The following is a 25,229-nucleotide window of genomic DNA, read 5'->3' on the forward strand; positions in this document are numbered from 1 at the left end:
CATCACCTACTTGAATTTTGTGTGGTATCAGCATTCTTATTGCAATGGACTAGAAAGTATAACCGTGTTTTCGCTAATAGTGTTTTTGCTATTTCTAATATAAAGCAGGGATTTTAATGGAAATACCACAGTGTGATAATTTGAATGAGTAATACAAAATGACACGGGTAATGATCATGTTATTCTATAAGCGACATCATAGTAAAAAACCCACTGAGTGTTATTTCCTCTTAGTTAAGGTCCTAAGCCTTCGGTGAAGCTTGCTACTTTTCTTTCTTTCAAACTGAAATGATGTATTATTTATGGACCCCCAATCCAAGGATGCCACAATCTTTAATAGCAGTTTCTTCAAGTTAATGCTTTCTCTTCCTGGTCTCTCAGAAAACACTAAGCTTTGACATAGACAGAGGGCTATCTATGAAGACCGTAAAAGCATACAAGGGCTCCCGTACATGTTCCTTTTCAATCTAATACAGAAGAAGGAGCAGGACGAATGCAGCAGTTGGGCCGTCGGAAGTTCTGCAACAGGGACTGGAAAACACTGGGCTGCCTGCCTTTGAGCTTCTTATTTGAAGAAGTATCTGAGGAGATGGATCTCCGGCTCTGGCTGCTTTGAGATTTGATTAATTTCTCGTGTTCCCTGATTTGTCGTTGTAAATGGTTCTGGATGGCGACGCCCAGCGACTCCGGGTCCAGGGAAGCGCCGTACACCTCCCAGGTCATGCCCTGCTCGTCCCACACCACGTCGCGGACACGCTTGGACTGTTTCAACTGCAGCCTGGCGTCAGCACCCAGGTGCTTTTTCTTCTCTCCCGGAGTGAGTCCCACCTGGGCGGCAGCTGCCGTCACGTTTAACTTCTGCTCCTTGAGGAACTCGCTGACCCGGCTGGCCCGGCGGGGACTGGCTTTGACGGAGCGAGAAGGGGTTCTCTTGCCAGAACCGGGACTGGAGTCCCCCATGGAATCAGATGGCAGGCTTAGGCTGGTGGCCGTCTTGGGCTGTCTATTTTCTTCCACGCCGCCCTCCTGGCTCCTCCTAACTGGGGAGGGTGTAGGACTGGCAGCTGATGCGGTGCCTCTACTTTCTTGAGATTTAGGATTGAGCAGTACAGTTTTGGCCTCTGCCCTTGCCCTCGGGTCCAGGATATCGATTCCAGAAGATTCTTGTTCTCTTACTATCTGAGGAGATGCAAGCTTCTTCTCTCTTGCGTCCCCTTGATTGATGAGATCCAAGTTCCCGGACTGGTCAGCTCTGATGGCAGGGCCACAAGAGTTGGAGAGTTTCCAGTCTGGGTCCGGTTTGTGGCCATTGGTGGTTTCCGCTGCAAACTCAGATGGCTTCGTTGCAAATTTCCCTAATCCGTGACTTGTTTCAGCTTGACATCCTGCACTGATAGAAATCTGGTCACTGAGGCTAGCTTTCAGGGAGGTAGAATTAGTACCCGAAAGCTGTCTAGAGGCGGGCTCTTGCCCCACCTGGGTCATTCCCGCTGACCTCCCATCTTCTTTACATGTAGCCTGAGCATTACTGGATGCCACGTGGATTGATGAGGTTTTAAGGACCTCAGCCGGTAGGCTCGCTGATTTACCTTCCCCCCGGAAAGCTGCAGCTGACCGGATGTGCACCTCTGGCGTGATGCCAAGGCACTGACCCGCCTCCCGGGGGGCTGGGGTGCTTGCAGACAGCTCCAACGTGTGGCTTACGCGGCCACTGCCGCTGCAGACGACACGCAGCTGCTCTTGTTCGAACTGCTCTGGAGCGGGGGTTTCCTTTAAGAACGCAGCGAGAATGCTGGGGCTGGTAGACACCGATCTGCTCTCGACACTGGCCACTGCCTGCACCTCAGCATCTTGCTGAGCCCTGGCGGGAACTTCCTTGATCTCATTTTCAGCTTGGCTGGTCATCGTACTCACTTCTCTGAACCTTGACCCCTGAGGCTGTGCTGGCGGCAGCATCTTCTCTGGATCCGGAGGAAACACGGACCCTTTGCTAGGGAGGTGGGATGATTGAGGTGCCACCGAAGTCACGGCCTGGGGGTCTGAGGTCGTGGGAGAGGGTGGTCTGTTCTCCGAACATCTAACTTCTCTGGCTGGAGATTCACAGGACCTTGTCTGGGAATCGCAAACGGCTTGCTGCCTTTCCCCTTCAGGTCCACCTACAGGAGCGGAGGCAGGACTGAGTGCCTCGGCTGCTCTATCTGCAGGTTGCACCATTCCCTGGACCGTTTCTTGAGAAGGAAAATAAGGGGGCACCTGATCTTTGCCATGGACCCCTCCCAGCGGACAACTTGACTTCTCAGCTTGCTCTCCGTCTGCAGTTCTCTGTGATTTCACCAGGGTGTCTTCAGGTCCTGATGGGAGGCTGGAGTTGGGCTGGTCCCCTGGGATGGCCGGGTGGGTGTGCTGATTGGCTGGTATGGTGAATGCTACGTGTATCAGATCCTTTCCTGCCGCAGAACACGGGGCTGGCGCTGTGGGCTCCCTGCTCCCTGGCAGCTGGGTATTGCCAGGAGAGTTGAACGTGGGAGATGCTTTCCCCACCTCATTGACAATGCCAGCAGATGACATGGCTGGCTGCACGGCCTCATCCTCACTGGCCTGCATCAGGGCCTCAGCAGCTGTCCTGGGACTGAGGTCTGGCTCTGCAGGAGTGCCAGAAAGGCCATTGGTGTTCCTACCCAGGACGGCTGGTTGAGGCTGAGGTGAAGCAGCCTGAACCTCTCCCAGGTCCTCTTCTTTTCCAGAAGCTGCAATCAGGGAAGTTTTAGCCGATCTCAGAGGGTCAGGTACAGTCCCCATGGAATTTCTCTTTGGGAAAATCTCAGAGCTCTCCCCTGAGCAGCACTCCCACTGGGAAGCAGTCGTAGCTCACAGTGAAGCTGCAATCAGAGATGATTCCTCTGAAGGACCAATCTGTGAATCAAGGAAACAGTACCATTAATACAGTACAGTATTTGCAGATTGAAACTACACCAAATTGTCACTTGTATGAGATCTCATAAGCCCATGAAAACTTCTCTTCCCATATCTCTCTCTTTTTTTTTTTTTTTTTTTCCGGTACGCGGGCCTCTCACTGCTGTGGCCTCTCCCGTTGTGGAGCACAGGCTCTGGACGCGCAGGCTCAGCGGCCATGGCTCACGGGCCCAGCCGCTCTGCGGCATGTGGGATCTTCCCAGACCGGGGCACGAACCCGTGTCCCCTGCATCGGCAGGCGGACTCTCAACCACTGCGCCACCAGGGAAGCCCTCTTCCCATATCTCTTGATATAAAAATAGATCTTGGGAAGAAAGATTCTGGAAAAATTATTTTAATTATACAGGTATTATTTTGATATATTAGTTTCTGCTTGCATCCCATCGCTGTCTAGCAAACAGGTTTTTAACGTATTTACCTACGCACTTGATAACTACCTCATTTGAGTAATCCAATTTACCAGGTATCAGAAAATCCTATAAAGCTACTGTAATCAAATGAATAAGTATTGAAATAGGCCTAAACAGATATGCGGAATAGAATATCTAGAAATAGATCCAGATATAAATGAGGATTCAATATGTGATAAAAAAGGCATTTCAATTTGGTGACAAAAGGATGCCTTATTTAATATAAGGGGCTGGCAAACTATTCAACCAGAAGAAAAGAAAACCAGATCTTTATTTACACCAATTCCAAAAATAAATCTTAGATGGACTTAGAGAGATTGAAGGTTAAAATGGAAAATAAATAAATAAATAAATAATCCTGTTAAGAAAATGTAGGATCATAAATATAATCCAGGGGCGGGGTAGGAAGGCTTCTTTTGGCAAAGGCAGAAAATACAAAATCTACGAGAGAAAACATCAGCATAGGTGACTTAAAAATGACAAAACTTTTGCATATGGCAAAAGATGACGAACACATACGATAGGTTTAAAAACGTTTGCAACCCTGGAGGACAGGCAAAAATATCTGTAATATAGCAGAAGCTCTTAAAAATGTACAAGGAGACAAAATAATCCACTGGAAAAATGGATAAAGAATATGAAGGAACAGTTTGCAAGATAGGAAATCCAATAGCCAACAGTCTTATGAAAAGATGATCAAATTCATTTGTACTCAAAGAAATGCAAATAAAGTAACAACGAGATTTTACTCTACACCAATTGCACTTGCAAAAACTTAAAAAAAAATGTTATAACAGCATGGCCTGGGGAGATCTAGTGAAGGGAAGTATTTTCATTAATTGTATGTGCAAATGTGTATTGTTGCAGCTTTCTTAGGGAAGCAGTTTAGCTTTTAAAACTAAAAATACACACGTCCTTGACCCAGTGATCCTATCCATAGAAATAAAATACCAGCATATGTAGATATACGTACAAGTATGTTTACTGAAGTACTATTTGTAGAGACAAAAAATTCAAAATAAACTGATCTCCTTGATTAGGTAGAAAGGCAGGATAAATCATGACAAAGCTCTATGGTAGAGCATTATACAACCATTAAAATAAACAGTTAATTAGACTATAACTTTTCACTTGGGAGAAATTTCCCCAAGGTATGGCTGAATGAGAAAAGCAAGGTACAGAGAAGAATATATATGTTTTCACTTCTGTAAAACAATGACCTAAAACACTACATATGTATGTGTTATGTGGGTGTGTACAGATGTGTTTGTGTATGATTATGTAAATTCTAAAAATATACAGAATGAGACATACTAGGTGGTAAATGGAGGGAGTGTGATGACTTTGGAAACAGGGAAAAAGAGATGGAGGTATCCAAAAGTATTTTGGATTTTAAAAGTATATTTTAAAAAGTATATCTGAATTTTTTAAAGTATTTATGAAAATTTATTCATGTGAGTTTATGCATAAACATTTTTTTAGAAAGGAAAACCAGACTCCAGCAATGGTTCAGAAATTAGTAGATGACTGTTTTAATATTACCTCTATCACTCATAGGTTCTGTGACCTCATGGGAATCACTTAATCTTTCTGCCCTCCAAATTAACTCATTGGTGAAATGAATTATGTGATTTCTAAGGACTCCTCCAGATCCAAAAATCAAAGATTCTACTGTTTTGCATGTGTTGGATAATAAATCAAACAACACAATCTTAACTTCAGCTTTAGGGTCAAAGTAAGGCAAAGGCAAATCTGGTTGAGCCCAGATTTTGAAAATAAATAATTTTATATTTTGGTTCAATGTTATTTGGCTGATCTATCATATGACATCTAACAATAAATCCAGCTTATCTTCTTCCCCAAACCAACTCTTCCTTCTAACTTCATTATTCATATTAATGGGTTAAATATGCTTGGTCTTGACGGCTTTCTGCTCATTCAAACCATGTCCCCAGGTTTATACTCCATTTCTTCCTTTCTGGAGTTTTCTATCGCAATCACTTGTTGTGGCGCCAGCCCATCTTTCCTCTCCCTCTTTCGCACCTGTCTTTATTATACCTTTAGTCCTCTCTCTGAGCCCCTCATCCTCAAACAGCCTACCCATTCTTCAAAGCCCCACTTAAATCCCATATCCTTTCTGAAAGCCTTCTAAGGCCTTTCAGGTCATAAAGTCTCTCTCTCTTTTCAAAATCCTACAGCTATGGTCATCTGCATCCTTTGTATTGTGCTTTTTATGTACTGTTTTTGTACCGCTGTTACTTGTATAAATGCCTCATTTCTCCCAAAGTCCTTCAAGTCTCAGGAGGGAAGGGAACTAGCTTATTGATTCTTTTCTCTTCACTCCACAGGACACAGTGCAGGGTCTTGTGCACAAAAAAGGTGTTAATTGATTCCATTTCCCTCCAAAATGGCCATTATTAAGCCCTGCCAAACTTCAAAATAATAAAAAAGTTTAACCCATGGCATGAAATATTAATGAAAACACAATTTAAAAGAGTGCTATTTTTAGAAATAAAAACATGGTTGTATCTTATTTTTGAGATTTTATGTATCTGTCATCCAGGTTTAGACAATTAAAAACAAGTACATGGGCCACCTGCTACAGAACGCTGGAAGGTCTAATAAACCCAGGAGGACAGAACATCTCCCGTGTTACTCGGCTGGAGCCAAGAAGCCTGGCTTGCCAAAGGCGACTATAAAACACGAGCACCTCAGAGTTCAGCAGTGGAAAGTTGAAAGACTTAGAAAAGATGAGGGACTTCATTAAACTCTCAGGAGTCACTGAGTTTACCCCCACTTCCCACAGAGAGCTGATTGGACTGGTTTATTTTGGAAAGGATGTTTTCTTCTGTTTGCTTTGTTAATAGTGGCTAAATTATCCATCAATTCAAGAATCAAGAAGAGGGACTTCCCTGGTGGTACAGTGGTTAAGAATCCGCCTGCCAATGCAGGGGACACGGGTTCGAGCCCCGGTCCGGGAAGATCCCACATGCCGTGGAGCAACTAAGCCCGGGCGCCACAACTACTGAGCCTGCGCTCTAGAGCCCGCGAGCCACAAATACCGAGTCCACGTGCCTAGAGCCCGTGCTCCGCAACAAGAGAAGCCACCGCAACGAGAAGCCCGTGCACCGCAACGAAGAGTAGCCCCGGCTCGCCGCAACTAGAGAAAGCCCGTGTGCAGCAACAAAGACCCAAAGCAGCCAAAAATAAATAATAAATAATAAATAAATAAATTTATTTTTAAAAAAATCAAGAAGAAAAGCCCACATGGCTTGGCTATCACCTGTAATTCGAAATCTCTTGATTCAAGGATAGATAGGAAATCAACACTACTCAGAACATATCTGCTATTGTAATTGTCACAGCACCTCCAGGAGCCCTGGAAAGGCTGCTAAAGCTCAGGAAGCAGCCCTCCCTCATCTGCCCCTCGCCTCTCCAGCCAAACAGCAGAAATCTATAGTCTCTAATGGGTTGGACAAATAGGTCATTTAAAAAATGTAATTACTTGGTGGTTTAGAGTGAGGAGTAAAAGTCTCTAAAAGCAATGGGAGTCCATTGTGATAAGATTTAATAACACCTAAAAATGAGCTTGCAAACATGATCCACAGGCTGAATAAATTCCTTCTGCAGGTCTGTGTGTCCTGTGTGATTTCCCTTCCCTTCCCTCCCCTGCCTCTTCCCCGCTCTCTCCTTGCCCTTTTTCTCTTTCCTTTCCTTTCTTTTCTTTCTTTGTCCACTGAATTGATCTTTCATAAAAACCCAGATTTCTCTCTTGCTTCTCTTCAAAAAAAAAAAACACTCAGAAGGTCATTTCCAGGTAGCAACACTAGGTGGCGCAGATAAGGGCAGTCCCTCTAGAGGGCAGGGACGCTCCCGACTCCAGACTGCCCATTTCTCACCTAGCCCGCTTCACTCCTTTACATAACTTACCCCGGCTCCAATGCACAGCTCAGTTTGAGAGCTCTGTTGTAAGTGCACTGACACAGTGGACTTCCCAACCTAATTTTCAGTCCTCTGAGGACAGTTTGGCACTGTGTTAGCCTCTTTAAAAAACCTCATATTTAAGCTTTGATCTCTGTTAAAAGAAAAAATTATTCTTATACTTGTTAAAAATGATAAGGAAGATTCAGAAAGATTGAGCTCAACTCCACATACAAACACAAGAATGTGTGGGGATTTATAACCAAGGGGTAGGTTTGTGTTGGGGAGGTTTGTCAGCGGATGGAAAATGATTAAGAACAGACATCAAGGGCTTCCCTGGTGGCGCAGTGGTTGAGAGTCCGCCTGCCGATGCAGCGGACACGGGTTCGTGCCCCGGTCCGAGAAGATCCCACATGCCGCGGAGCGGCTGGGCCCGTGAACCATGGCCGCTGAGCCTGCGCGTCCGGAGCCTGTGCTCCGCAACGGGAGAGGCCACAACAGTGAGAGGCCCACGTACCGCAAAAACAAACAAACAAACAAAAAAAACAGACATCAAGGATAGGGGGATTATTGCTGAAGGCAGGTCAGGTGATCAGATATCACCTGGCGTATGCTGAAGGAGGAGGAATTTGATTGGATATTGAAAATTATCAGATGCGATGGGCGGGAGTATTCTCTCTAAACTGGCATAGCAGGATTCTTGCTCTGCAAGGACAGACAGAAAAGCCCAAGACTGAAGCCTGATTAAGAAGTGGGCTCAGAGGAGACTGACTGAAGTTTGGTAAAGGAAGGAGTCCTCATCTTCTCATCAGCACCAGCAAATATGGAATCTCTTATAAGAGTCTCTGGAGCATTATGACTTCTTTCTGAATTGGGCATGGATCCCATAGAAGCTCATGGTATCTCTAAGTGAGTTTGTCTTTAAGTCTGATGGGAACTGGATGCTTGACAGCAGGTCCCTTTGGCAATTTTGCCTTTAAAATTGTGAGCAAAGATTTAAAGCCTTGTTCCAGCAATGCAGCAAGTCTGCAGGGTACACGTTAACGACTTTTTACAGGGAAGCAAACAGGTTCAGAGATTAAGTAACCTACTCAAGGCTGAATACATCTAATTCCAGCTGAACTGAATTCTAATGAATGGTAATGCCTGGGCCCCTTCCATGTGCTTCCTTGTTATCTGTAACTCCGGAAAAAAAATGGAAAGAAAAAAAAGTATATCTATCTATCTATCTATCTATCTATCTATCTATCATCTATCACCTATCATCCATCGATCTTCAAAGGGGAGGGAAACTTCTTTTTGTAAGTCGTTTGCAACTTAGCAGCAGCCTGGATGGTACTAACACCGATTACAATGACATTCATAACTGGTCACTTTATGAAAAGCCCGGCTTGTTGAAAGCTGACATCACCTCTGCTCATTCTGAAAACAGTAGGTTCCACTAGGCTGCCACGCTACCTATTTTCATAACAGACACCCTTGCTTAATAAGACAGCGGGGAATCTCAGCCCTTTGTGACTTTCTCCAAAGCTGCTCCGGTGGGAAAAGCATTAGACAGAAAGAATGGAGAGAGGCTTGGCAGTTCCAGACCAGCGAGATGCTGATACCCTGCAGGTGATGGTGATGATCCAGAGGGTAGCAGCTACCTTCGCCCACTTCACAACGGCTGCCCTGCTAGAACCAGGGCTCCGGGATGCCATCAGAACTCTTTAGTGATATCAGGCAAGTGTTCTAGGGACCTTGGTATCCCCGTTTCCACCCATCATCGGACAGCAGCCTTCAGATGGATGGTACAAAGACCCTTAGAGAAGAGTGAGGTGAAATATAAGAGACTATTAATCCTCGAGAAAAGAATAAAGAAAAAAATGTCACCTGCTATCCTATTTAATCCAATTTTATTTGCCTCCTTTAATGGGGAACGTTTGCCTGGATCATCTGCACTGTGAACCCAGCAGATCCTGCCAGTTCAGTCTTAAGGGGAGGTGATTCAATCTCAGGAAACACCAGCTGAAAGATACCAGCTGAAACATTGGTTCTTCCCTTCGAACTGCATCTGAAGCAAATCAGAAGGGCTGAAGAGACAGGCGGGCTGCTTCGCTTAGTGCCAACAACAGTGTCGTGGACTTTCAGTTATAACAACTACTTTAGTAAAGGCTTGTGAGAAACACACTGCATCCATTCCCTATTCAGTTCTTCTTTTGTTCCACAGTGTTTTGGAAAAACAAATACATGGCTTGTTATCTCACTGAATTCCATGGTAAGCAGGGCTGGACACAAACCAAGAAGTAAAAAGGGCCTTAAGAATCATGAAGACCCCAAATATATCCTCCCTTTTCGTCAAATATGACTTGAACAGACGGCTTCTAAATTCACAACAGATTAGAAGCACACAGTACAGCAAGCACTTATTGCTTTCTATATTCCAAACACTGTTCTTTATATGAACTTCTTTAACCCTCAGAACAACTTTAGGGGCATGGTCCTACTCTGAGTTCCACCTTGCAGAGCTGGAAACTGAGGCAAAGTCATGCAAGTGGTAAGTGGGAGAGACCAGATTTAAATCCAGACCATCTGGTTCCAGAGTCCAAGTTGTTGACCAATTGTACACAGGGCAGAGACGGGCATTTTTTCCTGGAGGCAAACTCAGGGACCTGGGCAAGAAGCATCATCAGAGAATGAGGGAAACAAGAGAAAACTCAGAAAACATAGCCTTGGAACCGTTGTTCACGCTAATAGAGGTAGACGAGGCAACACAGAAGTGCCTGCTCTTTGTAATGATTAATCCAATCTGGATGTTTTAAGGGCCACAGAGTTTTCTGAGAAGCTGATGAAAACCATGGACTCCCCATAGAAACGCACACGTGCACACACACATACATGTTTGCAGATAATTTTAGGTTCATGTCTGGAAACATTTCCAAGACTGTACTTTAGTATCCTTTCGTCTAAGGCATTGGAAAATGTCACAAAATGGAATGTACCTGCCTCAAAGAGTTGTTATAGAGCTTAAATAAGTTAAATACTCTGCATGGTTCTTGGAAAATAACAGATACACAATCGGGAATTATTATTACTTAAAAATTATTATTTTGGCATCATTTACCTAAGAAGGTAGAAACTATGCAATCTCTTTCTAGAGAGTCCAAATTAAACGTTCTAACACTTAAATAAGTTTACTATATGTTCTCCCAAACCCCTGCCCAAAGACTGTCATTTGAAGAGGAAAGTTTTAGCTAACTTGAAAATAAACACAATAATGAGCTCTACTCTTTTTAGATCACGTGGGAAATGTGACCTTTTGGGTTCTTTCTCAGCAAAGTCGACTCAGGTTTTAGTAACCTTCAAAAATTAACCCCTCAAGAGCTCCACTTTCCTACCTGTGGAGATAATTCATAGCTAGATATCAAAGTTGCTGTTTTAAAAAGGTCTTGAAATCGGTATTTTTTAAACTTGAACTCTTCTAGGGAAGAGATGATTAAAATATTTAAGTTTTGCTATTTCTTTACCTTCCCTCATCAAGCTGTCTCTTAGAATTTACTTGGTTTGCCTGATAGATATTCAAATCTGAATGCTTTCCTTTTCTCTCACAATTCAGCTTTGAAGGTCTTCAACTGCAAGCTTGTTTTAATTGGAAAGAGAAAGCAACAGGATCTCAGGGCTAAATGGTAGTTAAACAACAAGCTATTGGAAATAAACCCAGCAGACTGGCTTTTGCGCTTTTCTTGTATTTGCGTTTTAAACTCAGCTAGGATCAAAGCTGCCCCGCATCCCAGTTTTCTGCAGGATCTAATTAGCGCCACGGAGCCTTACAAACAAGGATTCTTGCCCTTGCTTAGTTCTCACCGACCTTGCTGGTCCGCTGATGCCTGTTCCCCACCCACACCTGGGGCTTCTCATTAAAACAAGGCCTTGCTCCACCCGCTATTCTTCAAGCCCCGTGCCTGCCCAGGTGTGGTGGGCCTGGAGGGAGCTGCTAAGCGGAGACCCCTGCTAGCCGACAGTGGGAGGAAAGCTTGAGTGATTTCTGTGTTTAGCTCAAGTCACACGAACAGGTCAGTCGGGGCTCTTCTCTCCTAGAGAACAAGGTGGGGAGGTGGGAGAACGCTAAGTCAGGAAGCAGACGGACCCCTCAGGGCCCTGCGCCTGGCTCTTCTGTTGGTAAGGAAGGAGGACCCGAGTGTCTGGGAGAATCTGGGGTGCTCTGCTCTTGAGAAGGAAGAGTTTCTTGTTTTTTAAATTTTTTAACATCTTTATTGGGGTATAATTGCTTTACAATGGTGTGTTAGTTTCTGCTTTATAACAAAGTGAATCAGTTATACATATACATATGTTCCCATATCTCTTCCCTCTTGCGTCTCCCTCCCTCCCATCCTCCCTATCCCACCCCTCCAGGCGGTCACAAAGCACCGAGCTGATCTCCCTGTGCTATGCGGCTGCTTCCCACTAGCTATCTACCTTACGTTTGGTAGCCTGGAGATGGAGACAACCTAAATGCCCATCATCCGATGAATGGATAAAGAAGATGTGGCACATATATACAGTGGAATATTCCTCAGCCATAAAAAGAAACGAAATTGAGCTATTTGTAATGAGGTGGATAGACCTAGAGTCTGTCATACAAAGTGAAAGTCAGAAAGAGAAAGACAAATACCGTATGCTAACATATATATATGGAATTTAAGGGAAAAAAATGTCATGAAGAACCTAGGGGTAAGACAGGAATAAAGACACAGACCTACTGGAGAACGGACCTGAGGATATGGGGAGAGGGAAGGGTGAGCTGTGATAAGGCGAGAGAGAGGCATGGAAGAGTTTCTTTGCTGAGGTCAGGATCTTCTTTGGGTTTGGTCTGAGTTGTGATTAACAAAAAAGACAGATTTAAACAACCTGTCACTCTCCTGCTTTATACACTGTAAAGTACTAAGTTAGGCCTCACTGAGGTTCTTACAATTTTTGACTTTTGCCCTTCAGGAGATTTCAATCCATTTGAGTAGACGAGACAAATTCAGTCAGAAGGTATAAATGAGCAAGCTAGTATATAATTAAGTGACTAATGCTGTGGCAATAAACCACAGTTTACAGAAGTTTAAGTCAGGGGAGGGGCCCATGTTTCTTATTCAGCTGGCACTTCCTGGTACCATTCCTCTGTCAGCCAGAAAATATTACTTGCGTTAAGTCTAAAGAAAACTGGACATTTGAAATTAGGAGAAAGTGAGCAAATAAGAGTAAAAAAATGCCCTTTGATTAAAAATAAAATAGGACTTCCCTGGTGGCGCAGAGGTTAAGAATCCTCCTGCCAATGCAGGGAACATGGTTCGAGCCCTGGTCCAGGAAGATCCCACATGCCGTGGAACAGCTAAGCCCGTGTGCCACAACTACTGAGCCTGTGCTCTAGAGCCCGCGAGCCACAACTACTGAGCCCGCGTGTCACAAAAGCCCGTGCGCCTAGAGCCCGTGCTCTGCAACAAGAGAAGCCACTGCAATGAGAGGCCCGCGTACTGCAACGAAGAGTAGCCCCCGCTCACCGCAACTAGAGAAAGCCCGCGTGCAGCAACGAAGACCCAATGCAGCCAAAAATAACTAAATAAAAAATAAATTAATAAAAAAAAGAAACGAGAGAAAAATAAAATAATCCCTTAAGTCACACTGAGACAACTAGAAAGTACTGTTAACATCCATTCATTCATTTAATAAGCTGAGTGCTTTCTTTGTGCCGGATATTCAGGATACAGATATAAATAAGATACATTCATGTTTTTGAGGAGCTCACAGTTCCTATGAATCATTAATTTCAATACAATATAAATGTTGGAGAAGAAACAAACACCAAATGTACTATAGAAGCACAGAGGACTCGTTATTTTATTTGGCACAGACCTTAGGTCTCAGAGTCAGGGATCCTCAGCTTTGTAAAAGATGTATTGAATACCATCAGCAGGATGTAGACATTGATCTAGGGCAGATGTCCTTACTCTGTACTACCGCCATTTTGGACCAGATAACTCTTTGTGGGGCAGGAAAGACAGGTGACTGTCCTGTGCCTATAGGATGTTTCCCAGCATCCCTGGCCTCTACCCACTAGATCCCAGCAGCACCTCCACCTCCTAGTGGTGACAATCAAGAATGTCTCCAGACATTGCCAAATGTCTCCTGGGAGGCCAAACTGTCCCCAGTTGAGAACCACTGATCTAGGAGACAAACTTATCACCTTGGATAGAAAGCAACATCTTCAGAATGGACACCTGTGAGTTGATGTGAGACCCTTTGAATTTACTCCAGGTACACATGAATTAACGATACAGTTTTCTGCTCTCAAGTTAAAGATAGTGTTCTTCATACTCTACCTGTGAGAATGCAAATGTTGTTTTGAGAATGTAAATTAATACAACTTTTATAGAGAACAATTTGGCACTACTGGTCAAAAATACAAGGTCAAATACACCTTGACGCAACAATTCCACCTTAGGTACTACTTAGGTAACCTTATGAGTAAAATAAATAAATAAGTGTACTAATTGATACAGGTACAAGGTTATTCACTGTATGAAATAACAAAAGATTAGAAGCAATGTAAATGTCCATTAATAGGGAGTGGTTAGTTACAAAAATTATGGCGCTTCCATATAACGATATACAAGCAGCCTGATTTAATAACAACGACACTCTTTATGTATTGCTATGGAATAGCCTCCAAAATATATTGTTAAGTAAAACAACAAATAAAACAAAACCAAAACACAATGATAGTTAGAAAAAACCCTAAGATACAGAGCAGTATGTTTACTGTGCTACCAGCTGTGTTAAAAAGGGCAAAATGAATATGTTTTGCTTGTATATACATAAAATATCTCTGCAAGGATAAGTAAGAAATTGCTTTCAGAGGAGGGTAACTGGGTGCCTGGGGGGTAGGATGGGTGGAAGACTTTTCATTCTATATCCTTTGGTACTGTTTGAATTTTAAACTATATGAATGTATTACCTATTCAAAAATAATTGAAAATTTAAAAGCTGGCGCCCCGCTGCCTGGCAAAACTGAACAAGCCTGCACCCTGAAGCTTTTCTATCATTGGTGATGGATTTGTGCCGATCTCTCCTTCCACACTCTTTCCATCTGCTCTTTGCTCTGCAAGGAGATCAGCCCAGAATGCAACCAGTTAAAAAGAAACCATAATTCCTTTCTCCATTTTTGTTATCTACAAGCTTCACGCTAGATGATGTAATTATTTTTCAAAGTCAAGAGCTGACAAATGCTTTTTAAAGCGATGTCTGTTGGGCCACAAAATAAAGTTTACTTAAGTTTCTTTTCCCAGACTCTCTGACTCCTTTTTATCAGTTCATTTCTTTTTTTTCCCTCCTTTCCTATTCTTGGTAGCTTGAGCAGTTGGTCCTCAAACCATATATACCTCAAACAACCAATCCAAGGATGACCTAAAGCCAAACTCTGGGAAACTGGGTCAAACCATCAATGAAAATGATTAAGAAAAATTTATTCATTTTGCCGATATTTTGAGAATCAACTACATGTTAAGACATAAAGTTTAGAAAACATTTTAATCCAGTTATCAAATCCACGTCTTCTATCTCCATATCACACTCCTTGGTCTCATTGAGCCAGTTCTGAAAAACACACCCTGCACTTGCTGTTCATGTTGTCCTTCTAAAACAAACATACACTATGTCACTGCTCTGTGCAAAACAGTTTTAATGGTTCCCCATTACCTACAAAATAAGATACATTCTCCTCAGCACAGTTTAAAAACCTTCACTATCTGATCCATTTCTCTTGTAACAGTGATATCCTCTCTCATCCTCTGTCAGACCTTGTATGTTACTTACTTTTCTTCCAGCCAGCTTCAAAGAGGGTTATCTTTATTTTACAGATGAGAAAACTGGGGCTCAGAGAAATCCAGCTCACCAAAGTTGCACATTCAGTAAGTGGCATAGTTGGAATTCAAATCCAGGTGAGTCTGAACCCACACTCTACTGCGTCCAAGAGCACAAAATGGGAGGTAAAAATGAATTCATGATGTATGCACATTAAAGACAGCAAGGGGGGGGATCTGCAAAGCATTTTGGAAAGATAATATCTCCCTAAGACCTTTTCTGATCACATCAACCCAAAGTGATTGTCCCACCTCTCGTCTCTGGTAGTAGATTGTTCATTGTTGTACCGACGGCACCTTGTACATTGTGCCTTATCCTTTGTCCTCCAGGTGCAGAGGGCACAAATAGTGCAGAGGCAGGAGCTTGTGGGGAAGAGCGACGAGCTTAGCGTGGCAGTGGGAGCTGAGTAGGAGGGCAGGGGAGTGACATCAGGTGGAGGGATCGCACAGGGCTTCTGTAGGTCTTTGCTCATGGGTCGCCTTCCCAATGAGGTCCCTCCAGACCAGCCTATTATTAAATCGTCAATCCTCTGACTTCCATTCTCTGTCACTTCTGAAGTCCTACTAAGCTTACTTATAATTCTACTTCTGGGACCTGAGCCTGAGGAAGTAAACAAAATGACCGGTAAGTGTTTGTGATCCGCGAAGCTCACTGGAGGGTTATACAGCAGAAGCTCTCTGCATAACCCCGCCCAGCTAAAGAGCTTTCCACTCTGAACACAGGCTTTACTGGTGAGGCTCATGACTCATGGACCTTGTAGCTGGTAGCCCTCTCTCTGGTGGTCCTGCCGGGCTCTGCTTCTATCACTTACATCGTATTAAGACCGAGAGTCAGCGGCTCTTCCTGAACTTGCCAGTGCCAGTTGCCCTTGTTCTTGTCACCCCATCATTTGACTACAACTGTATTGCATTACAAGGATAACTTGAGGGGAAAAGTGTTTTTGTTTCCTGGAAACTAAGTTGAATGCTTTGGTAAGACTTGACAAAAGTGGGTGACTACAAAAAAGGAGCGATTGAATTAGGAATGGGTGAGACACAGCTATAAAAGGGGAAAATAATTGTAAACACTTAACATTCTTAATTAGAAATGCTTTGCTTCACTTTAACAAAACTGAAGTAGAAAAATATTGAGAGTCCATTATGGGTTTACATAAGAAAGAGGTTACAGAATTCCAACCAGTGGTTCTATTCTCAAAGAAAACATCTGCCCTGTATCAAAAGGCTAGTGAATGATGCGAATTCAAGTGTTTTAGCTGGAGGGAAAAAAATCTTAGGAATATACGTATCATTTTCATAATTCCTCATTTTCTCTAATTTTGATCAATTGTATCAGTAAGTTGTGATGCTACAGGCTGCGAGAAATTTATATCTAATATAATATGTAGAGAAAATACATATGTAGAAAAAAATATTAGAAGGAAATGTGTAAAATGGTGAGTCAATATATAGTAGTTTTATGGGTGATTTTTAAAACTTTATTCTTTTGTACTTTTAAGTCCCTGTAAACACAGTCTGAGCTCAGCTGTGTAAAACTTAGCAAAACATGTAAATAAGAGTAAGAATGGAGAAACACGATTACTGCCGAATCAAACTCCATAGCCCTGAGGCTTCCTATTTTATAACGCATGTTAAAATCTTGGGTTTCCCATCGCTAAGAGTATTCATGGTGTAAAAATGCGAAGGGTGTTTTTTTCGTACGTTGCACTCTCAGACCTTGTGTTATCTTGATGCACTCTCTGGGTTTTCAGCTATTACACCAGCTCTTTACTTTGTCTAAACCAGTTCTGCACGCGAGTCCCCAGTATACAATTAGACTCCACTAGATACCTGGGAAGAAATCTGGGGTTACACCTGCCCCACTGAGGTAGTCTTCTATGTTGCTGCCTTAGAAGGATTACAGTCGCCCTGATGTCTCTGGTTCAACAGCATTTACACGCCTTTCCTAGGAGTTGCTTATCCCTGCTCCTGGGCAGTCCTGGACCTTCTTTCCTGCCTGGACTCCAGCCAGTCTCTGGCTTCTGCTTTAAGCCACTGACATGCCACAGTCATTTCTCTCCTCTTGTTCTAAGATGTATTACCTCCTCTTTCTGTTTGTTAACGTCTGAACGTGCTACATGAATTTGAGTCAGACCTTGAATGACAGGGAAGATTTCAACTGTACAAAGGGGAAAGACACAGACACGAAAAGAAAGACGCAGGCATGGGGAAAATATACCAGTTGTTCGAGGAAGAGTGGGTTGTCCTGAAAATTTAAACATAGTGTGCTCATGTGTAGGAGTGTCCCTAAGAATGTTTACCAGCCAGTACATGCCTGCAGGGACCTGACTTGTCAGGTGGGATGCTATCCGTGAAACAACCAATACTGGTATGCAGTGCCATAAAAGTGGCCATCGGGAGCTAAAAGCTGATATGGTAGAACAGGTGAGACTGGAAAACCTTTAATGGCTTTGTTGACATATTTGGGGTTTTTCTGGTGGGCAGTAGGAAGCTACCAGAGCTTTTCCAACAGGACAGTGAGACAATTAGAAAGTTTACAAAGGAAGCAGGTTTCGAGTTGCACTGACTAGTCGAAAAGAATCCACAGTTAGGGAGATCAATTACAAGGCTGCCGCCGCGTCAAAGGGAGGGGAGCAGCCCATCCATGTCGTTGGTAGTAAGAGAAAAGAGATGAGAAAACTATGGCAGAGGTGGCATGTGGGAAGCAAGGTGAGGGAAGGAATGAAGGATGATTCCAAGATTTCCAATCAGAGTGACTGGGAGGATGTTGGGAAGGTTGACAAGACGATTAAAGAACAGGGACCAAGGCTGGACCGGAAGACTTTGAATGGGTGACTGTTGCCAAAGGTGGGTGAACGGCATGAACTGGGGGTTGGGGGCTGTAGCTACTCCCCACTGCTCTCTCTATGTCCCTGAATTCACTCCAAACCCATATAATCCAATAAAAATAGTGCACTTAATATGCAGCCTCCCTTTGCAATTACAATAGCCCTGCAATTCCCTTTTATATAGAAATTCTGGAGCCACTACTAAGGTACCTAAGTGGTGAAAGATGGGACTGGCAGGTCTACAAGCAGTAGTGTGCCGGATCTCTGTAATCAGTAGGTCTGTAATCAGTGACATCACCGGCAAACTCCAAATCTGAAGGGTATTTTTCTCCCGGAGAGCCCGTTGTTAAATATTTATACCATTCCTGAGAAGCCGGCTATGGAAGTAAGGAAAACAGTGAAGCTCTTGAATGATTGTAAGGCAAATCAGTTGGAAGGCGAAAGGGAGAAGCATAGGATTTTGAGGTATGCTGGATATACACGTTATCAAGGTTGAAGGAAGGTGGGATGGCAGAATTTATTCCCACCTGGAAGGAATCCCTAAACATTTCTCAGTTCTTAGTTTCTCGAGAGAAAAATTTCTTCTGATTTTTAAGACAGTGGTTCATACTCCAGTACAAATGACGTTTTTCAAAGATGGCCATTGTAGGCGGCATCTGCCTCTCATCCTTCCTGTGGCAGTGGTGCTGCTGGATTTCCTCTGCAAATTTGGTTAATTAATCAACAGAGCAATAGTGATTTTTTTTCAGTGGGCTAGCATGCTTAATGTGTAGCGGTGTTTAAAAGATAACAATTCACCTCGATAGTATATCACTAGACTTCTCTTTGAGGGCACCTTTCTGGAAGTAGGTCTGTGTTGAAATGTCCACCGCATCCCTCTACAACCACATCGGCCTGGCCTTTCTCCTCCCTCCTCCAAAAGGCTAGTGTCGCTGGTAGTCACTCTTTTCATAATGAATCATTTCTAAGGCTTAATCCCTCAACTGTGAAATTTATTACAGAAATTGCTAACTAGAGTAGGCAGGATACAAGAGGTGATTATGGCTAAATGACATTTTGGTTGGATTAAGGTTAAGATGCCCATTATTTAGAACCATAGACTCCCATACAGGACAAAACACAGTTCTTCAAGCCTACTCAGGTGTTGAAAAAAACTATCGATTAAGCAACAGCGATTCCTGTTTTCAAGGCAATGAGTAGGCACTATCAAAGAATCTAACCTTTTGCTATGTGGTTTGACACATAATTGGTGATCAAAAATAGTTGTGGAGAGACAGGAATATTTTTCTGTAGCGATAGGATTCTCATTGCACTAAGCTTTCAATCAAATAGTTGAGGAACTAAGGTAATACGTGTCCCTTTCACTTAAAACACTTTTAGGACTGTCAGGTTAATTTAGCCAACCAATAGCATGTAAATCTTGAGCATGTATTTATTCTCTTAGTCAACCTGAGTATCTTTAATTCTCATTCGGGGAGAAAAATATTACACGAGACCTGTTGATTAATTACCATTTTAAAGTTACCAAAGCAGAGTATATAGTGACATGAAAAAACATAAAGGAGGTGAGGAGAGGGATATGATAAATTGATTGACCATAAAAAGGACAAAAGGAGTGGGAGGAAAAAAAGATAATCTGGTGGTCTTAGTACAGCTTCTCAGGGATGAAGAAGGTAGCTTAACATTGATAACCTCTGGGGTCTACATCAAACCTTTGTGACTAAGTCGGTCACCTCGCAATTTGCTTTGATGCTAAGAAAACGAAGGTCAGTTAACTAGAATCAAATTAACTTATCAAAGTTGCCAGACAAAGGTAGGCCTCACTGAGTCTACACTGAAATACCAATGGTTCATCTATCTCTTACTCTTTCAAACACATTTTGTTCTTATACGTATTATAACATATTTGGCATTTTTACGTTTTCGTTTGCTAGGGCATCTTTCCTATAAATCTTATGCATGGAGATACACACAGGAGAAACAATAACTCATCACATATATTGCTAAGGGCCAAGTGAATGACAGAACACAAGATGCAGCATGATACAGACGCTGGAATGTGGCATAGCAGAGAAGGATAAGAGAGCATTGGGGAAGTGGCGATTGAGGGAGGAGGCAAACATTTCAGAGGCTACAATGCTGAAGGACACCTACAGTGGTGAGTCTGTGAATCAGAAGGATTTGACGCTATGAACACGATATGTCAGACTAAGGAAAATTGAGTATCGTTTTGAAGAGTGTACACCCCATCACAGAGGTTAGCAATATGTTATGATGTGGAAACGTATTTCGTTGAGCACATACTGTGCTCTAGGTGTTCTTATGTCCTAAAGACTTCCTAAGCATGATCTCATTTAAATAACCCTATGAGGTAGTACTCATTTAACTCACATTTTATAGTTGATGAAACTGAAGCTCATAAAATTTAATTAACTTACCCAAAGTCAATAGCTCACAAGCGATACCTCTGGGTTCAGAGTTCAGATTCTTTCAGCTCATTGAAGTGCTTGGATTAGGAATGAAGCACACAGGACAGGGATGGCGGCATCAAAGGGCAGTGGGCAGTACGTGGGTATATGGGAACGCTGGGGGGAGTGGAGTGAAGGCAATGGACAGGTGGTTAAAACAACAGTCTGGACAAGCAGTGAGAAGGAAAGTGGAAAGAGAAAGACATCATGGATGCAATACATCTTTTGACGGAAGAATTACCAGGACTTGAAACTCTAACTGGTTAGAGGGGATGATGGAGGAAACAAGAACCTGGAGACTGGGCCTACGTGTTGGTGGGAAGGCTGTAAAAAGTAGGTCTTTAATATAAGCCTGCAGGGAGTGGATGGAAAGGGGAAGGCAGTACGGTCACAGAATGGTAATTGCTGGTGCTGGGTACTGGACGAGTTACACTTTACCACAGCACACAGAACTCTGCTAGTCCCATAACGAGTTTCCGAGTTTTATGTTCAATCATACCATTATGGCAGTCATGATTATATTAGCACTTATTATTTTAAGATTTATAAAAAGAACATTTTCTTTTCACATTCTCAATCACTCTTTGGGCGTTAAACTCAAATTTCCATTGACCCTGATTTTGTTTGGTACTCTTCTAATGGCATGTTTCTAATTGTTTGAAAAGAACTGTGGTTAATGGGATTTTTGCTTCGGTGGAATACTCGGGCTACGACAAATTTTTCTCTGTCGATATATTAGCTATACCAGTGGATTTCAAGTTTTGACACAATCCAGCTTTAAAAAAATACCTCACAATCCAGTACACACATTTGTAGCCAATTGTTTAGTCCACTAAAATAAAATGGTACTAAAAACAATAGTTCTGATATTTCTATTCAATTCCATCCCATTTAAAAATGCTGACTGGATGCAAACTATTATATATAGAATGGATAAACAACAAGGTCATACTGTATAGCACAGGGACTATATTCAATATCCTGTAATAAACCATATGGAAAAGAATAGGAAAAAGAATATACATACATGTATAACTGAATCACTTTGCTGTACACCAGAAACTAACACAATGTTGTAAATCAGCTATACTTCAATAAAGTAAATTAAAAAAAAATGCTGACTAAAACCTACCAAATTGATATCTGTAGTGACCCAAAGATTGAAAAACAGACAGTTTAACTCAGAGCGCCAAATAAGAGGTAACCATGTGTTCAGCTTGGGCCTCTGGTGCCCGGCACAGAATCTAACACGTAGAGCTTTAGAGATGTTGCAGACAAGAAAGAGGGAAGGTATCACATCTTTTTGGTAGATCATTTATTTTTCTTAAGAAATATCTGGTAAATTCATTGCATGACCATCTCTGTTTATGCCATCTGCAAATTTAGTAACTGTGTTCCCAAGTCCCAGATAATCCCAACTATAGCATTAATCTAACAGCTACAACAAATTGGAGCTTAAATCTTCTGAAGGTCATGGACAGGCATAGGAGCTATAGATGTGGCAAAAGGAGCTTCAGCCTCTTTGGCAAGCACTGTGTCCTGGTGACTTTTGCATTTTCCAAGAAGGGGCCAGGCAAACTGTGTGTGTCCGTGTGTGTGCGTGCAGTGGGTACATTCACGCATGGGTGCAGAGGGAGGAAACCAACTAACCTAAGAGTAAAGCAGTGCCTTTGTCTGAGAAGAGAACTCAAATAGAAGACAGGTTTGGCCCTGTGATTTGAGTAATAGGACAAAAGCTAGATATCTAATTTTAAAGTTTTACCAATGATGTTTACATTGTATTATTGAAGATATTCTTTTTTTTTTGAAGTGTTTTTGATGTGGACCATTTTTAAAGTCTTTCTTGAATTTGTTACAATCTTGCTTCCGTTTTATGTTTTGGTTTTTTGGCCCCAAGGCATGTGGGATCTTAGCTCCACGACCAGGGATGGAACACACATCCCCTGCATTGGAAGGCGAAGTCTTAACCACTGGACCGCCAGGGAAGTCCCATTTCAAGATATTCTCATCAATAATAAAATGATAGCATCCTGCCTAGAGTCAGCAGCCACTCCATGCTAGACGGGGTTAGCACATTCTTTGACCTCAGGTTGTATTTGAGTATTTTGGAATCAGTCGGAAAAAAAGGAATCAAAACAGAGATAAAAAACAACAGGATAGCTTTCTTGTTCCTTCCTCAGAACAGATTCGGATTCCCCGACAGTTGGACTAGATTTGCTCTGGCAGCTCTGTGCCCCTGCTGACATGCTGAGAATTGCGTCCATCCTTGCAGGAGGGGCAGAATGCAGCCCTTCTTCCTCCTCACTCATTTCCAGCCAGCACTGCAAAGAGCCCTAGGAAAATGATTGCGCAACCCCTTCATTGGCTGTTATTTATTTCTTCCTTAATGAAATAGACCTTTGTTTGCCTCCCTGTCAACGTCACCAGTAATGACGAACTGTAATGTCGTCACCATAATGCAATCTGGGATCCTAATCAGACTGGTTAATATTTGCCAACACATTTCAGAAAGAAAAAAAGGAAAACAAAATCCTAATCTGCCTAAGTGATCTTAACAGTGGGTCAGTTTCATGTGGTTCTCTCAGTTCCATAATAAATAATGTCTACAGTTTACTTAGGCCAGGCAGACTTAATTTCAAGGGAAGTTCCTCTGAGCCTTACCTGTCTCAAGAGACTTGAAATTCCAGGAAATTATTGCTTAAAAACAGAATTACCTGTTTTGGAGCTCAGAGCTATCTTGTCCCTCTGCCATATAGCAAATAATATAGAGTATTTCTTGATACTAACAATGAATTACCAACCATTCTTTCATAAATATTTATTGATCACCTACTATGCACCAGGTATAAACATGCATAATTGTATTTTATACAGTTTTTACTCCTTATTTATTCTATCAACTGTCTATACACTGATCCTTTAAAAATTTAAAAATTTTATCCAAGTATCGTTGACATACAATATTACATTAGTTTCAGGTATACAACATAGTGATTCAATTATTTTTATAGCTTACACACCATACAAAGTTATTGCAATATTACTGACTATATTCCCTGTGCTGTACATTACATCCCCATGACTTTTTAATTTTAGAACTGGTAGTTTGTACCTCTTAATTCCCTTCACCTATTCCGCCCATCCCCTGACCCCCCTCCCCTCAGAGGGCAACCACCACTTTGTTCTATTCTTGTTTCTGTTTTGTTACATTTATTTGTCTTTTAGATTCCACATATAAGTTAAAATACACACTGATCTTTAGGTCCCTTTCTGAATATTTATTTTAATTTAATTATTATAGTTTTGCTAATGATATTCTAATTCACATTTTAATGTAATCTTTCTTAATTATAGATCCCTTTCATTATTTACTATTGCACTAGACACTTCTGTTATTGCCTAGAATTTAGATTTTCCTTTTCCTTATTTATACATGTAGAAACACTAGCTGAAAAAGATACCCTCAGTAGTTTCTTTTAAAAAAATTTTATACAATAGAAATAGACATATTGATATAATATTCTTTTTATAAGAACATATAAAAATGGCATGACCGGCCACGGTGACCCATGGGGAAAAGGATAAAGAGAAATTAATTAATTATTTAAATAATTAAACAAGATAGCGTCCTTTACAGACCAGTGCTCATAAACTGAGTTGAGAAATATGATTAATGCAACCACCAACAATAACTATAAGTAATTTTAGAATATAAAAAATTTAAAGAAGAAACTTAATTCCTAATGTCACTCTGGAAATACCATTAAACATTTTTTTAAAATTAAGACTTTAGTTTTAAAAAGCAGTTTAAGGTTTATAGCAAAACTGATAGGAAGATAGAGACATTTTTTATATACCCCTAACCCCACACATGCATAGCCCCCGCTATTAACGGCCCCCAGCAGAGTGGTGTATCTGTTACAATTGATGAACTGACATGGACACAGCATTATCACCCAACGTCCACAGTTTACATTAGGGTTCATTCTTGGTTTGTACATTCTGTGGGTTTGGACAAATGTATAATGACGTGTTCCCACCATTATGGTACCATACAGAGTAGTTTCAGTGTTCTATTTCACTCTGTGCTCCACCTATTCATCCCTCCCCTCCCTGCCCTTCTTTTTTAGTACATGTGCTGCCTGAGTGAGCACCCTCCCTGCCCTTTTAATCCCTGGAAAACACTGATCCTTTTTAAAAAAATTGTTTTTTATGTCTGTTTTCTCTTTTGTTTTTTAAAAAATTTATTTATTTTTTATACAGCAGGTTCTCATTAGTTATCTATTTTATACATATTAGTGTATACATGTCAATCCCAATCTCCCAATTCATCCCACTACCACCCCCCCACCCCGCCACTTTTCCCCCCTGTTGTCCATATGTTTGTTCTCTACGTCTGTGTCTCCATTTCTGCCCTGCAAACCAATTCATCTGTACCATTTTTCTAGGTTCCACATATATGCATTAATATATGATATTTGTTTTTCTCTTTCTGACTTGCTTCACTCTGTATGACAGTTTCTAGATCCATCCACATCTCTACAAATGACCCAATTTAGTTCCTTTTCATGGCTGAGTAATATTCCATTGTATATATGTATCACATCTTCTTTATCCATTCGTCTGTCAATGGGCATTTAGGTTGCTTCCGTGACCTGGCTATTGTAAATACTGCTGGAATGAACGTTGGGGTGCATGTGTGTTTTGAATTATGGTTTTCTCTGGGTATATACCCAGTAGTGGGATTGC

The 25,229-nt window shown here is 42.0% G+C and overlaps 1 protein-coding gene across 1 annotated transcript; it reads right to left on the minus strand.

The window, feature by feature from the left end:
- Positions 1 to 462: 462 nt before the first annotated feature.
- GPRIN3 (GPRIN family member 3) lies at positions 463 to 2,799 on the minus strand. The gene has a single exon (XM_065878201.1). The coding sequence runs from the start codon at positions 2,797 to 2,799 to the stop codon at positions 463 to 465; it is 2,337 nt and encodes a 778-aa protein (XP_065734273.1).
- Between the last annotated feature and the right edge of the window lie 22,430 nt (positions 2,800 to 25,229).

This window comes from Phocoena phocoena, chromosome 5, assembly GCF_963924675.1.
Source record: "Phocoena phocoena chromosome 5, mPhoPho1.1, whole genome shotgun sequence".
NCBI classification, from domain to species: domain Eukaryota; kingdom Metazoa; phylum Chordata; class Mammalia; order Artiodactyla; family Phocoenidae; genus Phocoena; species Phocoena phocoena.

Bases quoted from the DNA above. Each gene is read 5' to 3' on its own strand.
- GPRIN3 (XM_065878201.1), bottom strand. From the start codon at position 2,799: ATGGGGACTGTACCTGACCCTCTGAGATCGGCTAAAACTTCCCTGATT.